Raw genomic sequence first — 16,964 nt, forward strand, 5'->3', positions numbered from 1 at the left:
TTGTCTCTGCCAATCCCTGCTGTACAGAAATCTGTGTGAAAGTGCACTATTAAGTCACTAAATTAACTGTGAGTTAAGTATTTAGCGTACTTAACTCACCTTTTAAGCCCCTTAAAAACGTAGAATCAGCAGAGCGGAGTAATTTAAATTTTTAATTTTAATTGGATGAATGTGGCCTACATGAAAAAGTGTGTGTGTGGTTTTTTTCATATAGTCTGACTGACTTACCCACACAATAAGACTTTCCTCTGTGAAAGTGTTGCAGTTGTAAAATCTCGTTTTCGAGTTGTAAATAAAGTTTTACAAAATAGGCGGATGATGACGTTTTAATCCAGCGACTGCACCGCGCGCTGTTTGGAGAGTTGTATTTGGTGGATCTTTCGTGTGAGCGCGCTTTTCAGGCAGGGTTGTAGTTATCACTGTTGAACAGTTCGGGGTACCACCGCAGGCATGTTTAGCCCTCGAACCGCCCCGGGCTCCGGCCGTAGGCAGCCGGCCAGGACCCCCGGGAGGAAGAGTGTCTCCGGTGCGGTCCCTGGCCTCCTGTTCTCCCCGCGCAGGACGCCGTTGTCGGCGAGGTGAGTGTTGTCGGATCAGATTTACTCAATCGGAAGGCTCCATATATATGGCAAATAAAGACAATTTTACAGATTTATAGATGATGTTCTTTCGTGCTGAGTCGTCAGTGCAGTCTTGGGTTAACTGGGCCCATCAGACTGTAGCTACAGCTGATTGTTCTGAGTTTGTGTCATCCCCAGATCAACACCTACCCGAGTGCAGAGCCATGCAGGGGCAGAAACTGTTAACTATGATGTGCAGACCTTTGGCTCATCCCTCCCCGTCAAAGTTATGGAGGCACTGACGATGGCTGACGGTAAGAGAAACCTTGTCTTCTTTCTGAGAATGAAAGGTGTGCGTGTGTAATTTTATGAGCTTCAAACTAACATATTCATTTTCTATTTTCTTATATAGTTGCTCTCTCTTCTCTTTATGTTTCTGGTTGTGGGAGAGTTAGTAGTTTCCACTAAACATTTGTTTTTCATGTTCTTATTGGTTACTCTAGCTGATGATCAGATCTCAGTGAAGGTGTGTGAGAGCGGCTGGGCCTGGATGGTTTGTGGAGAGAGTCTGATCATCTGGAAGATCTGCCAAACTGCTGTAGCTAAGGTATGATCAGGGCAGACATTCTGCCTGAGTTTAAAATTCACTTTAAAACTACATTTAGACTAAAATTACAATCTAAAAATCATTAAAGAGTTATTTTAACATGTTCTCCAAAATAATGCAAGCGGCGTGAGGCCTTTTTTCCATCTGTAGGATCGACAAAGCAAATAATTATTCACTGATCATTTATTTCATGTGTCTTAGTTTTGTTTAAAGAGACTGGGTACAGTAACATGTGGTAAATGTTTCAGCGATAGAAAGATGGACTTTTTCTTCTCTCACAAAACCTGCTTTCTTATTCCGATATTAGATGGAGTAAACGATGAATCAAAACAGACTGAAAGTTCACAACGTGCTAAGCTGGCAGCTTTAAATTCACAAACTAAACTGTGTTTTCCTGCAGGTCTCAGTTTGTAAGGAGTTGCAACTGCCCAGCAGTGAGTACAACTACACTGCTGACCTTGTGGCTGTGACTTCCACTGCTCCCCTGGAGATGGCTGCTGTTCAGTCCATCTCTGTCTTGGCGGTGGCTGCAGAAGGAGCGGTTCGCTACTGGCCCAGCCTCTCCCAGGAGGGCAACTACACAGAGACCGATGTGGACCTGGGAGATCTGTGCAACTTTGTTGTTGCTGTCAGAGTAAGTAGGGTTCTTCAGTTGAAAATAGACGGTTTTGCTAACGAATTTGTTCCAAAAAAATCTCACCACTGACTCTGCCAAATCCAAAATACTCAAATATTTTTGAAAAGGGTCCCAAAGTACAATCACATCAAACAGTATCGCTCCAGAAATCACTGAGGAGTAATGCTGCTGTCCACGGTTTATTCACTGCATACCTTGAGATATCTTGAAACATTTAAACACACGTAATAAAGCTGGCATTGCACTTTATTTTGTGTAGATTTGTAAGGAACAGGATTAAATCAACAACATATAATTTGACCTCTTTGTTTCTCACTTCCTTCTCCTTTCTCAGGGTGGAAGCTTTGTCTTGTCCTCAGTAAAGAATCAGCTCTTGAGAGCAAGTGCAGATTCTTCTGGGAAGCTGCAGTGCCGAGCTCTGCAGCAGGGTCAGGGCATGCTCTCTGGCATCGGACGTCGTGTCTCCAGCCTGTTTGGCATCCTCTCGACACCATCCAATGACACGGTGAGTCCTGTTAGGAGAGTCCACTGCAGAGTTTCATTTATTCTATCTGTACAACTCTTTTCTATCTTATGCATTTTTAATAATTAAGACTAGTCTGTGTACAGTGTTATTATTTTTCATCTATTGGTGATGACCTTTAAATACATCGAATAGTGTTGCTCTGAGCTTGACTCTTTCCCCATTTTTTACTGTCACTCATAGATAATCTGATTATAACCTGCTAATTACTTCCTCCATGTGTTATTTGTTTGTGTTTTATATTAATCAAGTTTTTTTAATCAATTTTAGCCACAGAGAGAAATGAGTGATTGCTTTTGATTCCGATTCACAAATTTCTTAAACACCCTTTATGTTTTAAGTCTATCAGGCTGAATAGTGAGGGCAGTTCTTCTCCAGTGTCAGTTTAGTTATCTTCAGTGTTCAGAGTTCTGACTCTATTACTGCTGCAGCTCTGCAGTGTGCTGTGGGTGGGGGAAAGCAGCTCCCTGTACACACTCACTGATTCCAGTCTGAGTAAATGGGAGGTCGACGACAGCTCGGAGCACCAGATCCTCAACTGGGACGCGCGCAGAGTTCTGAACGAGAGCATCACAGACGCTATATGGGTCAGTATAAGCAAACATGTGACCTTATTTATTACAGATGAAGGGTTTTTTCCTGTTCTGCACTGTAGCAAAGAAAACTAAATAAATAAGATCCAAATGAAAAAGATTTCCTTTCCTCCAGGGGTCAGAGAGCAACTATGAGGAGATGAAGGAGGGAGCAAATGTGGCATACCTGGACATGAAGCTCAGCCAGTGAGTGTGTGATTAAAAGCAGCTTGTCTTTGGATTCACAAAAACCTGAATCATTTTTGTTTCCTTCTTCTTCTTCTTCTTCTTCTTCTTCTTCTTCTTCTTCTCCTTCTTCTTCTTCTTCTTCTTCACTAAAACATGCCGCATGTAGGATTGCATGTGCTAAAGCATGGTAAAGTGTTAGAGTGACCAACCGGCCTCTTGTTTTGCACTTGTTGACTTGTAAAAGTCTATATGACATTTTTTATTTCACGATTCATTAACCACACAGAGAAGCCATCGTTTGAATGTGTTAACGTTTTCTTGAAGCAAACAGTATTATTAAAGTTCTTCATGACTGGACCGAGTGTCCTCTTTTTTTGGAGACCAAAATATGGTCACTCTAGCGTTAGCATACTACGGCCAAACTGAGCTAGCCACCCTGTGTCGCTCTGCACTTCAAAGATTAATCTCAGAATTTAAAAAATTATATTCAATATATAAATATTAAATGAAAGATGGATTTTATCCATTCAGTCAATAAAAAGACTTGTTTTACACTTGACCTGATGAATGCAAAAACAAAGAATTACCAGATTAAAAAAATAAAAAATTTAACGGATTTTTGTTCCCAAGGAAAATGAGAGCCACATATGAGGATATTCGTTTAAAATTTTGATAGAAGAGTAGCAGTATAATGTCCTCGTAAGTGGACATCAGGCCCTTGCAGTATTTTGGTCTAAATAACCCAAGATGTGATGTCCACATATGTGGACGCCAGGTCCTTGGAGGTTAAGGGGCGGAGAGGAGGACGCTGCTAATAAAGTTACACAATTACACAGTGAATTCGCGTTTATTATGTTATTTACAAAATGCCACCATTTTTGTCTTGGTCGTATGATTTTATTTTGTTGTATTTATCCGCGACACCTTAAACCGGTCTGTGGTGTAAAAACGTTTGGGGACCACTGTCTTAGTCGACAGGTTATCTTGTGTTTATTTGTTGCCTCCATGTTCCTCTATTATTCGCTATTCCTCTTGAACTTACTGCACCCCTGGCTGCACTGAGCTACACTCTGTGTGCTTTCAGAGCCGGGTTGGTGGTTTTGGCTGCAGCCTGGCACCCGTCCGACACTCCCTGCCTGGCCTACTTCTGCCTGGTCACCCTGCAGGACAACGGAGCCACCATCTCTGACCAGTTCACCGTGGAGGTCACAAAGTACAGCTCTCCCTTCCAGGTCAGACCTGAAGCTGCTACTGCAGCAGTGGTGTTTTTGTGATTTGATCTATTGGAGGATCAGTCTGGTCATTCTCTTCTTGTGTAAAAGCCTGCTCATCAAGAAGAGCCTGATAATTACAATCCTCGATTATAATTATTAAAACATTAACCACTTTGAGCAACGCAGAAGAGTGGAACTGTCCAAACAAGTGACAGTGAAACTACAGGACATTGTAAAATAAAGTCCAGCATTTACAGTTCCTATTATAAGAGTGAAGATATTTATGCTTTTATTTTGAAAGTCTTCAGTTATTCTGTTATTTCCTCAGAACAAGGAGACGCTGCAGGCCACTCGGCTGGTGTTGCCTCGTTCCCCTGGCTCCACAGCCTTTCTGTACACTGAGGACGTAGTGTTCGCCTGCTCAACAGGAACCAACAGGGTCGCAGTTCCTGATGAGAAAATCAGCTTTAACTCACCAGGTGGGAAAGTTGGAGCGTTAGAGCAAGAACGCCTTCATTTTGTCACTATTACTGCATGTAATAGTCAACGAAATTAATACTGTGGTCAGTGAATAGTTTGTTTTTCAATTAAGTTAAATGAAATTCCTGATTCTGTGGGATAAACGTCTTTTGTCGTTGGTCTGAAATTCAGTTACACAGAAGTATTGAATGTGTTTCAAAAAATTAATTAAAATCTGTAACATCACTGAACAAAGTTCTTTTTCATAATACAAACAAATTTCACCTGCATCTCATTGCCTCCCAAAAATCTATAACTGATCAAATTCATGTTGCTTGAATAAGTTAACTTTATCATATTTAACAGGTTTTTGTCCACTGTGTTGGTGTAAGAGGATTAAACTGTACGTTGCTTCAAAGACTCAGATATTCCTAAAAGATAAAATTGTTCGAGAATGTTTTGGTCAGGGATGAATTAAGAAAAACATATAATAAAGTATTTGTAAAGGAATAAATAATTCACTCGACTTGTTCAATAGGCCAATAAATGCTTTCAGTTTAGATCAAATCCAGGTGAGTCTGTTTATGTTGGTGGCCTCTGTCTGTGCAGGTGATGGTGTACGTGGAGCAGGCTGCTGTGCCAACCTGCCGGTCTTTTTCTCGCAAAACAGCGGTCTGGTGGCGGTGGTGGCCAGAGAGAGTGCCTCCATCCTGCCAGAGACCATGGAGGACTCGCTGTGCTCCTCGCTGGCTGCGGCCCCGGAAGTAAGTTTCAAAGAGAGCCGTCTGAGCGATGAGACTAAGAACTTTCTTTTTATGCCAGTTTGTGAGACTTCGATCTTTCTCATGATTTCTGCGTCTCATAATTATTGACACAAGAAATCCTGAGAAGGAAAATTATAACTAAACTAACGTGATTATCGTGATTGTGGGTGTTGCAGTCATGCATTTCTAATGTTGAATTTGCATCAAAGGTGTCGGCCATGGAGACGCCAACCCGAGCCGAGCCTGTAGCTCAGGAGGACAAAACCAAACTCCTGAAGGCGGCCTTCCTGCAGTTCTGTCGGTACGTCTTAAATACAGCTCACATCTCCTTTGAAAAATATTTTAAAGAATAAAAATAATAAAGTGCCTTCATAATATTAGAAAAAAACAAGCTGTGGAAGAGAGCCAGAGATTAATAATAACAAATAATTAAATGCAGAGATATAAACAGAATCCCCCAGCAGCCTGGACCTATTGCAGCACAACTAAGGAAAGATTAGAGGTCACCTGATTCAACCCAAACTATATGCTTTATCAAAAAGGGCGTTTTTAGGCCAAATCTTAAAGGTAGAAACAGTGTCTGTCTGCCAAATCCAAACTGACAGGTGGTTCCACAGAGCAGGAGTCTAAAGGCTGAAGGCTCTGTCTCCTATTCTACTTTTAAATACTCTAGGAACAACAAGGAAGCACGCAGACCAAGAGCAAAGATTTTTATTGGTGTGATACGGTACTAAGATAACTAAGATAAGATGAGGCCTGATCATTCAAAACCTGCACATGAGGAGCAGGATTCTAAATAAATATACCCTGTCAGTACTCTTGCTGAGTGCTGAGTACAATAAGCTCTTTTCTGAATTTAGAAGCAGAAAATTAGGTATTGAGGCAACTAATTGGTGTGTGTTATCTGACTTCATGGATAAATGAAGTTGGGCGTCATCTGCATAGCTTTTCTACGCTCCTGGAGTCCTCAAAGCGCTCTATACAACACGCCACATTCACCCATACACACAAGCAGCTTTGTCAGCGCTTTAACTAACATACACTCAAACATCAGAGTGAGCAGGAAAGTGCAGGAGGGAGAGGCGAAGAGGCCATGCTGCTAGCAGGTCGGCTGCGAGTTCATTTAAGCTTGCGAATGCCTAAAGCAGTGAGTGAATACTGAAAAAATAATCAGCGTGTGAATCAACAGAGAGTGTGCTTTAGATAAAACGTGACGATTCCACCGTGGCATACAACATTATCTGTAAGTACAGACTTACAGATAATGACACAGATAAACTCCACATAATCACCACTGTGTGCTGGAACAGGAAGAGCCAGCACCAAGTTCACTTATATATTCTGTATCAGGTAAATACAGAAGTGACTAAATCACTCTACTTTTGGAGAATATTGTTTTTGTGAGTCTCTGGCCAACATGTTTGTTGTTTATCAAGTAAAAACATCAAAGCTGCGTTTCTCTGCATCATGTTGTGTTGAGTGACTTGGCTGTTGTAAGCTTCTGATGAATGTTGAAGTCTTATATTGAAGCTCAGGGTCTTTAATATGGGCAAAAGGAGTTATCATTCACACTTTCTAGCCATAATGACCGGTCATCTGTAAGTGAGTAAGAGAAAAACAACACATTTGCTTTTCTTTATAGTTTGTTTCTGTGTGTGTATAACCTGGTCTGTCTGTTGCTATTTGCTGGCTGTTTGGGGGCAGGAGCTGTGTTTCCAGACTCTGTGATGGGATTGTCTGTGCTTCCTCATTTCTCTCTGAGCCCTTAAAAAGCACTGAGAGGACAAGTTTCCTGTAACGTCCCAAACTCTTCTTCTCTCCTCTGTCAGTAATGACCTGGTCGGGGCTCAGACCGTCATAGATGAGCTGTTCCCAGCTGACGGCGATGGGGAGGAGGGAGCTGAGCTGGACACCATGGTGACTCAAATCAACCTTGATTTGGTGGACGATTACCCGGCCTCTGACCCTCGCTGGGCCGAGTCTGTCCCCGATGGTGAGCTGAGACGAGAGGAAACAAAACACAAAAAGTTATTAACCAACCAATGAAAAGCTGTATTGTATGAAACTAGTGCTTGTAAGGTTTCGTCCTCTCTGCAGTCACTGTACAGTTCTCACGTAGCTGATCGGACTTTGCATTTAATGTGTGTGTTGGAAAAAGACTTGAACTGTTTTGTTTTTTTTCTTCTCTCTCTGGGATTTGAAGAGAGCGCTGGTTTTCCTCTCACTTCCCTCATCATCCTTCACCAACTGGAGGATAAGATGAAGGCCCATGGCTGCTTCATGGAGTTTTTGCTGCAGGTAAAGAAACCTGCACTTTTGCATGTGTGCACACACTCAGAGTTCACTTTATAAGGCACACTTTAAGCTTGTTGGTGGAAAATTATTAAATTAAACTAGATTAAGATCAACTTGTACATTAGATTGCAAAGGTACTTTTACTAACATACAAACAGGGCTGAAAATAAAAATGTGATACAAATCAAAACTCAAAGGCTGAATTTAGAAATGCATCAGTCCAGTTGCCTCTCAAAAGCCGCCATCATCCTCTGTTGCCAGGTTGGACTGCTGGACCGACTCACTCAGGTGACTGTACGTTCATCTCCCATGGCAACACGCCTGCTGCTGTGTGAACATGCGGAGAAGTTGCAAGCAGCCATGGTGCTGAAAAATCACCACACCAAACACTCTGAACTAGTGAACCGGGCCATCAGCACGGCGCTGCAGAGGAACAACACCGCCGTGCCGCAAAGCCTCACCGCTGCTGACGTCTTCTTCAGAGAGGTTTGAGTCTCTGGCAGCGAGAAGGTATCACAGTTTGTTTGTGTAATAGATGGTCATTGGACTGTTGTTGTGCTCTCACAGGTCTCTCAGATCTCCTTGGTGTTCGACTGTCTGCTGGAGGAGGAGGAGCGGAGTCTGAAGGAGAGTCCAGTGGACTCGGTGCAGTGGGCCGAAGTGGTCCTCACAGTCAACAACATCATCAAGGTAAATGTGTGCTGTTTTCTTTTTTATTTACTGCGGTCACGTTAAAACTTAGGCTTCATTTTTAAGTGTATGGGTAGTCTTCCAAATGTAGTGTGTGTGTGTGTGTGTGTGTGTGTGTGTGTGTGTGTGTGTGTGTGTGTGTGTGTGTGTGTGTGTGTGTGTGTGTGTGTGTGTGTGTGTAGGACATGCTTCAAGCTGCTGGTCAGTACAGAGACATGAAGGCCTCCATGTACAGAGCGTCTGAAAATGCTGCTGCAGAGCCTGAGTACATCCCATGGACAGGTGACAACATGAAGCTTCTTAGATTCACTTGGTGTCAAATGTATTTTGATGGACACTCCAGTCACGTGCAAAAGCAGACTGAGCACAGAACCGTGGCTCTCACAGGCCTGAATGTGCGCTTAAGGTCATTTATAATTTTAAACTTGTTTGATCTGCTGCTCAAACAACCACCAGCATAAATTTTGTATTTTATTATTTATTTGTTTTTGTATTTTTGTAAGTTTTACAGCTTTTCTTACTAAACAGTTAAATGACAGAAAAGCACAGAGGAAGTTTCAGTGGTCCGACCCACTTAAGATCAAAGTGGATGTAATATGACACCATGCTTTAGTCTAATGTCATCGAAATACTGCAAAACCTACCATACAAACTCATGGCAGTAAATTTGGGCACTAATACCACAAAGTTTACAGAGTGGGTATGGACAGGAAAGCTCAGTTCTGAAAGTTTTCTGTTGGGAAATAAAACTTTGCTGTTTAAATTTACCAGCTACAAACTAAGAAAAAAATAAGAGCCGAATATGATAAATGTCCTTATGTATTCACAGTGAAATGTAATTATTCTACATATGACCCTATTAGTGTATGTTGTTGTTCAGTGTTTGTAACTAAATCACTTTAGCACTTCATCCAAATATGCATTTATGCTTATGTAAACATCGTGACTTAAAATCCCCTCTTAAACTGAAGAAGTTTGGTATCTTTCTATTTCAGTGCTGTAAGAAACTGAATGTTTGAATGGCTCCGTGTCTGCACTGTGTGTTGGAGCAGAACTGATTATTAACCCTGTTTTCTTTCCACCTGACCTTGCTTATGCAGCATCAGGTGGCGTTGGCGGCGTTCGAACAGTCCTCTCGCGCCAGCACGAGATCATACTGCGCACAGTGTACCCACATGCTGACTCAGAGCTGCGCAATGCCCTTTGTGAGCAGCTGGTGGCGCTGTTGGATATCTACTTGGGCAGTTTTGTGGCCCAGCTAAACTCCCTGCAGCAGCAGAGGACCCAACAGGAGCGCTACAACAGCTTGGAGATGGAGTACAGCCAGCGGCGCTCCGAGCTGCTCGCACCGCTCTGTAAGTGGAGGATTAAAATGTGATGGCTGTGAATGATCGAGTCTTATAGATTCACAGAGTAAGATTTAAATCTTTAACATTAAAGGGGATTGTTGTGACATTTAGAAATTTTGATTTTTTTGTTAAGAGTTTTGTTAGATGAGTAAAAATGCTGTAATAAAGTATTCCTTTGGTAATTCCTCTTTTGTATGAAGAAATAAATTTTCTTTATTACAGAAAAAAAGCTTTGAGTGCTCAAACTGAGTAGAAAGCTGGTATATTATTAGCTGTCCAATTACAGGTTGTTGCAGTAAACAAACTATCCATCACGCAAAGCTCACACACAGGCATGTTGTAATCAGACACGTGGACACTGCAAACTGAAGTGTAACGTCCATGTCTCAATGTTTATGTTTCTTCTGTAGGTTTTTCCTTTCTGTTTATTTTTTTTTTTTTTTTTGCGTTGCAGTGGAGCTCGGTCAGTACCAGTGGGTGGCAGCGTTGGCTGAGAAGTACTGTGACTTTGACATCCTGGTTCAGATGTGTGAGCAGACAGACAACCAGAGCCGCCTGCAGCACTACATGGCCAAGTTTGCAGATCAGGTACACAAAAACTCAAAGATTCCTCAGCTGCTCTGCACGAGTTTCCCTACATGTTATTTACCTTTTTTATTTTTTTATTTAGGATGTAAGGACACAGTGTTTTACGTTGTACAGGATTGTAAAGGCACTTTGAGGCCATTTTACATTTTAACCCAATAAAAACTAGGCTCCTCTGACATCTGGGCATCCAAAAAGCTAACCCTGACTCCCAAGGTCCAACTGTCCGACTCCAACATGAAGTCAGTACTGCTGTACAGGGCTGAAACCTGGAGCACACACAAAACCTCAAACAGAAAAACCCAGACATTCCTAAACAGCTGTCTGAGAAGGATTCTCCACATTCGCTGGCCAGACACCATCAGTAACGTCAACCTATGGGAAAGAACCTGTCAACTCCCAGTAGACGAAGAAAAGATGGTGCTGGGTAGGGTACACTCTACGCAAACCACCAACCTACATCACCAGGCAGGTTCAGGTGGAACCCTCAAGGCAAGCGAAGGAGGCGCCGCCCAACAAGCACCCGGCGACGACACCTCGAGGCAGAAGTGACAAAGACGGGCTACACCTGGAGCCAACTAGAAAGAATGGCTCAGGACGGTATTTAGCCCGGCCCCTACCCTGGAAGGGGTGACGGGCAGCAGTAGTAGTTGACTGTATCTTTTATTTAGGCTTAAAAATATGCAGCCATCTGCTAGTTTGTTTGTTTTTAAGTTGATTTCATTGACTATGAATGTAGCCTAGTTGTTGGCACCAGACCTGTCACACAATCCTCTCCAGAGAATGCTCCAAAAAAGAGAAAAATCCCTAACAAAGGATGTATAACCAGTACTATGTTTAATTTTATGTTTATTTTTTCTATATTGGAGAACTAATGGCTCCTTTAGTGTGTTGTGACGTACTGACAAGGGCTACAGTCCTAGTGTAGCAAAGGACCAGATACACACAGGCTTGTCAGGCTTAGGAAATGCTTTTATTTTGCTTATTCTTTTCAGTTCAGCGCAGGTGACTCCAGCAGCTCCTTCTCCAGCTTCACACACACTCCTCTCCCGTCTGTCTCCGCTGTCGCTACATATAAAAGGGGAGAGAGTCATGTCTCTCGAGGTGTCTCCTCTGCCACCTCGGCGCCCTGAGAGCTCACTGTACCGCCCCTCCACTGCAGCGGGCCAGAGACCACGCCCCTGCCACACATATGATGATTGACTAAATTGGCATGTTATCAAATTCTGTCTGGTTATCATGAACTGCAAATTTAAGAAATGTTATTAACATCATCCCAAAAGAATAATAACAATCTCTCGGGCTTTCTTTTAACCTGGATAACTTTGGGTACATTTACAGATACATCACCTTTCATCAGCACTTAAAGAAAGGTGACGCACATACCTGGAAGGAGCAGGTGTCTGCACAAATACCGGATTCTATTGAGAACTCAGACCAGAGTATATCAGTAAACACTTTAACGTTCTCTTTGTACCTTTACTTTTGCAGAACTTTTCCGACTTCCTGTTTCGTTGGTACATGGAGAAAGGCAAGAGAGGGAAGCTGCTGTCCCAGCCGGCCGCTCAGCACCAGCAACTCGCCAGCTTCCTGCAGGCTCATCAGCATCTCAGCTGGCTGCATCACATCCACATCCACGACTACCAAAGTGTATGTTTAAAAATAAAAACGCACACACACATTTACAATTCTGCTTCACAAAACCAGCACAATACAATTTTCTATGAATTTTTAATATCCCAACTAAATCCTAATCTGAACCCAAACGTTTTTTGGAGGGGGGGGAGGGGGGGTAACCATTTCAAACCTATCAGGACCAGTCAAAATCTGGCCAACATTGTAGCAACATGATTTTCTCAGTCTAACTCTGTCACACATTAATAAACACATCCGCCTTGCTCTATTCAAGCTCATGTAACCACACGGCTTCCTAGTGTCCTTACCTCCTTTCCTCTTTCCTTCCTTTTTTTTTTTTTTTTTTGTACTTTTAACCTTTTCATATTTTTTCTTCTGCTGTTCGTTCATCGCTTGTGCACTTCAGTCTTTTCACTACCTCTGGAAATAGCATTTTTCAAAAATACTGCAGTTTTGCAACGAACAAAAATATAGGGTCATTGTTTCCTTCCTTCCTTCCTTCCTTTCCTAACCGTCCTGCTGTCTTTCCTGTTAAACACACAGTGTGTGGCTGTTACAGTGTGATCTACGATGGAAACACAAATTCAGTTTCCTTCCGTTTTCATTTGAAACCGTTGCTCATAGAAGACAAAGCACAGAAGAAAGCATCCTGTAACATATCTGTTACACACTCACACTTTCTAAAGTTTCCTTCCTGTTTGCAGTTAACAAACACAAAGTGAAACCACGGGCACACATATATCTAAACTGAAGAAGACTTCCTCTTTTGGCCTCACTTGTCAGTAGAAATCCACTTTGACAAAGACGCGTTCGAGGCTGTAAACTTCACTGTGTTATCCTGGTTGATACTGTTTTGGTTCCTCTTTTCCATTTTAACTGTGATAATGAATGTGCCTGGTAAGGTATTTAGCAGACAGGGATCTGTTATTCTCATTTCAACTCAGTTTTATTATTGAATTCTTTTAGAACAGCTTTTCATGGTTCACAGTTCTGAACAATTCTTATGTATCTCATGCTGGGCCTTCATGCAGCTTCTCCGTTCATCCTCTGACTGAGATGAGCAGTTTTAGCTCCTCCCTTTTTTTAGTCAACAAAGTATTGATCACGTCACCCGATTGTTTAAGTAAATATAATTCTAAAGGTGCTGGTGACGTGAAATTCTCACCACATGTCAGTAACAACCCACGCAAAGAAATCAATGCATAGATGTCCATAAATTATGTATAATAATGAAAAGTGACATTACTCTGTTTATTTGAATCAAGCTGTATCAAAGTCTTAGTTACACAGATCGATATATTTTTGGTGTGACGATGTCGTGGCTAACGTGGTATTTCACGTCTGCAGGCCCACAGAACTCTCTACAGCCAAGCCAACATGGAAACACGTTACTTTGTGAAAAAGAAGACACTGCTGGCTCTCAGTAAGCTGACTGCACTAGCGTCTGACCTGCCGGAGGACCAGCTCTCCAAACAAATTGATGGTAAAAAAGCGCACACATTGCTGTATGCATGCAGACCTCCCTGCACCTCATAAACTTCGTTATCCGTGGAATTTTACTGAATCGAACCAGCATTTTAGATCATTTTATTGACACAGATTCTTAGATTGTCAGTGAATAAAAGTTACTTAGCTGCTACAACAGTGGTTGCCTTGATCTCATAGTAATTCAGAGAAAAGTTCAGAGTGTAAACTCATTCATCTTTTTCTTACTAATGAAAGGGCATGATAAAATCGCCATATAAAGGTACATGTATTTGTGGAATGGCAGGTGCTTTGTAATATGTCTTGTAAGTAGACTTGACACTGTCATTCATCTGCCAATCAGACATTGTGGAGCAGGAGCGCTTCCTGCTGCATCAGGAGACTCTGCCTCGACAGCTGCTGGAGGAGAAGCAGCAGAACCCCGACACCATGCCTCTGCTCAGTGCTCACAACCTCATACAGGTGAAAACACGTGCTGCTTGTTTGTGGATAATTTTCCCGAGTGAACGAAAACTGCTTGTTAACTTAGGTACAATATTTAAACAAGATCATTTCAGTTGCTTAAATGTTTTTTATGATAACTGTATTGGTGTCTGCGGTTCCAAATAAAGAACCTGTTATTGGATGGATTAATGAAAGTAGATAAAAGTAGTATAGAAGGACCTCACCTTAAGACAAAGTGATAATCATAGGTATGCAGAAAAGATCAGATCACATTTAGAGAGGGTCAGAAGAAAATGATTCAAACACTGAGACTGAACAGCTTCGGTGCATTTCCTTTTTAACTCTCGTCCTCTCCAGCTGTACATCTGTGATGACAACAGGCGAGCCAACGAGTACGATTTCAAAAAGGCTCTGGATCTGCTGGAGTACATCGATGAGGTAGCCGCTAGCGTTTGTTTACAGCACTGGTGCGTTTGAGGCTCAGTTAGTCGGTCTCTCAACTTTAGCAACTTTAGCGGTTTTCTTGCTTTTCTGTTGTAGGACGATGCTGTGGACATCGACGCACTCAAATGTGAGATTTTCGGCAAAGCGCTTAGGAGAGACGAGTAAGATCCGTCATGGTTTTTTGTATACATTCAACTGGGACTTTGCTTAAATTAAAACTTTTTCGCCTGGTATTTCTCTAATAACATGCAAATAGTTTTCTAGTAGTGAGTAACCTATGATTAGCTGAATATACGTTGTTTTGTTTTTTTATTAATCCTTTATTTATCCAGGTAAAAAATCTCATTGAGATTAAAAATCTCATTTCCAAGAGAGACCTGGCATCATAGCAACAAAAGTCACAGTTAAAAGTTAGAGCCTTTCAGCCAGTTTCAGGTCACTGTTTAGCTTTAAAGCCACAAATCGAGTGTTTGGATTCATTCTCAGTTTTCTAGTTTTCAGCAATAAGACCGTGTGCACATAAAGAGCCAGACATTTCCCCCTGAAGCTGGTAGGGGCCAAAAACAGAGCAAAAAAGTAATTAATATTGGACTCTGCCAGATGATCAGAAACACGACTCTAAATGATAAAAAGCTATTCTGTTATTTCACAACTGATAATATTGTTTACAGCTTGATTCCTCCACCGCCTGCTGTTAAAAACACGATGTTCATGTGAAATACCATTAGTAGTTAGTAGAATAATCAAAAAATACAATCTTTGGAATTATATACCAGCTGTAAAGGATATAAGTGTTTTATTGATATGCCAGGAAAGATGGAGTGTCAGTGATTACAGTTAGTTTGGATCAGTAAAGGAATCTGGAAAAAAAACAGAAGTCAGTACTTCTGTGTGTGTTGGATTTGTAATGGTTGATTTAAATGCTGTGGGTATCTTTATTGTTTTTTTTGTTTGTTTGTTTGTTTGTTTTTCCACCTCCAGCTGGTCTTCTGCAGATGGGAACGACGACCCTCTGGAAGCAACAAAAGACAGCATCTTTGTCAAGATCCTCCTCAAACTCATTCAGGAAGGTGAGAAACATTGATGAAGACTTGGTGGATTAAAGAAATATGGGGAGGGGGTTCAAGCGTATTGATGGGAAAAATGGGTTTAAATGACACGCAAGTTATCCCTATTATGTCATGAGAGCCCCTTGTTCAACTTAAATAGCTGCGTAGGCTAATTCCACATAGAACTAGTTTATCAAAAACTGTGCACAATACAACTGAACACTTCTGTACATGTGATTGTCAAAGTTAGCAAACATTTGGTTCTGGCTGGAGGGAGTCGGGCTCAGCCAGTAATCCCAGCCGGCTTAGTTTTTACTCTTCTACACGTTCTGTTGACGGCTCTTCTAAACAGTGGACCACTCAAGCCCTCCCTTTTTTTGAGTATATTATGAACAGTCATGAGCCGAAAGAATTCAGTTTTCTTTATCTGTATGGTCATCAAATCATATTTATCCTTATATGAAAAATACACTTGTAATTACTAAACAGATGAACTCTTTCTTCTGTATTTTCCAGGCGTCTCTCTGCAGACCTATCTGCCCGACATCAAAGACCTCCTGGAGCTGGATGAGCTCAGCAGTTTGAAATCAAAGCCATATTTTGAATTTGTCCTTCGAGCTAATTATGAACATTACCTTCAAGCCCAGATGTAACAACCACCAAACCCACCAGTGAAACATTGTGCGATTCAGCTTTTCTTTGCATTCTACTCACTTTTCTTTAAATTGTGCTCTTTTCTAAATAAATGTGTTGATTTTGTGTACTTTTCTGTATGGTTTCACTCTCCTACTATTCCTCAAAGACGCACAGCTGTGACACATTTCACTGGCTTCTGTACATATTTGGAAAAAGAAGTGCTGCTGTAAAGAAAATAGTTGTTTGTTAACAGGAGAGACAAGAAATCCATATCGTGAAGCAAGACATGATTTCAGTTCTTTGCATCAAAGTTGTTTTGCTTTTAGAGAGAATGTATGACGGCTTTATTAACATTCACCACGTTTAGAACACATTTGTCTTATGACAATGAATCAAATTTGCTCTAATGTGTGTGTTTTGATTCTTAGTGGATACATACAAAAGACACGTTTGCATGCTGTAAGTTTGCACCTCCTTTTTCTAAGGAAGCCGTCATTTATAAGGACACTCGTGCAGAGTACAGAGAGATCCTCCTGAATGCAGCCATGTTTAGTGTGACATACCAAGTAAGATCAGGGTAGGACAACCTACCACAAACAACTTAAATAACCTTCCAAGTAAGAAAACAATATGACAACAGTTCCACAAAAGTAAAGCTTTCACTTCCTGCCTCTTTTTGTTTTTGTTTGTTTTTTTACTTAAAAAGTGACACAGACCTGAGCCTCTGAGATACTGGCTCGAGAAGCTGCCCTGTACTCATCAGGGCTTCCTCCTGTTGGGCGACAAAGAGCAGATGTTTGTTATAAATAGATCTGAGCTCCTCTAGC

The 16,964-nt window shown here is 41.6% G+C and overlaps 1 protein-coding gene across 1 annotated transcript; it reads left to right on the forward strand.

The window, feature by feature from the left end:
- The first annotated feature begins 311 nt into the window (after positions 1–311).
- nup133 (nucleoporin 133) lies at positions 312–16,401 on the forward strand. The gene is made up of 25 exons (XM_080879237.1): positions 312–578; positions 759–874; positions 1,064–1,167; positions 1,568–1,801; positions 2,139–2,309; positions 2,759–2,914; positions 3,036–3,106; positions 4,173–4,320; positions 4,631–4,781; positions 5,371–5,525; positions 5,735–5,826; positions 7,355–7,518; positions 7,729–7,823; positions 8,082–8,306; positions 8,388–8,510; positions 8,693–8,792; positions 9,611–9,865; positions 10,314–10,447; positions 11,936–12,094; positions 13,427–13,562; positions 13,908–14,026; positions 14,366–14,446; positions 14,549–14,613; positions 15,434–15,522; positions 16,018–16,401. The coding sequence occupies exons 1-25, from the start codon at positions 451–453 to the stop codon at positions 16,152–16,154; spliced, it is 3,408 nt and encodes a 1,135-aa protein (XP_080735363.1). The 5' UTR covers positions 312–450; the 3' UTR covers positions 16,155–16,401.
- Positions 16,402–16,964: the final 563 nt, after the last annotated feature.

Source organism: Rhamphochromis sp. 'chilingali', assembly GCF_963969265.1.
Source record: "Rhamphochromis sp. 'chilingali' genome assembly, chromosome: 4".
Taxonomy (NCBI): Eukaryota; Metazoa; Chordata; class Actinopteri; order Cichliformes; family Cichlidae; genus Rhamphochromis; species Rhamphochromis sp. 'chilingali'.

Coding starts and splice junctions, on each gene's coding strand:
- nup133 (XM_080879237.1), top strand. CDS start 451: ATGTTTAGCCCTCGAACCGCCCCGGGCTCCGGCCGTAGGCAGCCGGCC. Junction 2,310..2,758: donor CGACACCATCCAATGACACG/GTGAGTCCTGTT, acceptor TTACTGCTGCAG/CTCTGCAGTGTGCTGTGGGT. Junction 7,824..8,081: donor TCATGGAGTTTTTGCTGCAG/GTAAAGAAACCT, acceptor CTCTGTTGCCAG/GTTGGACTGCTGGACCGACT.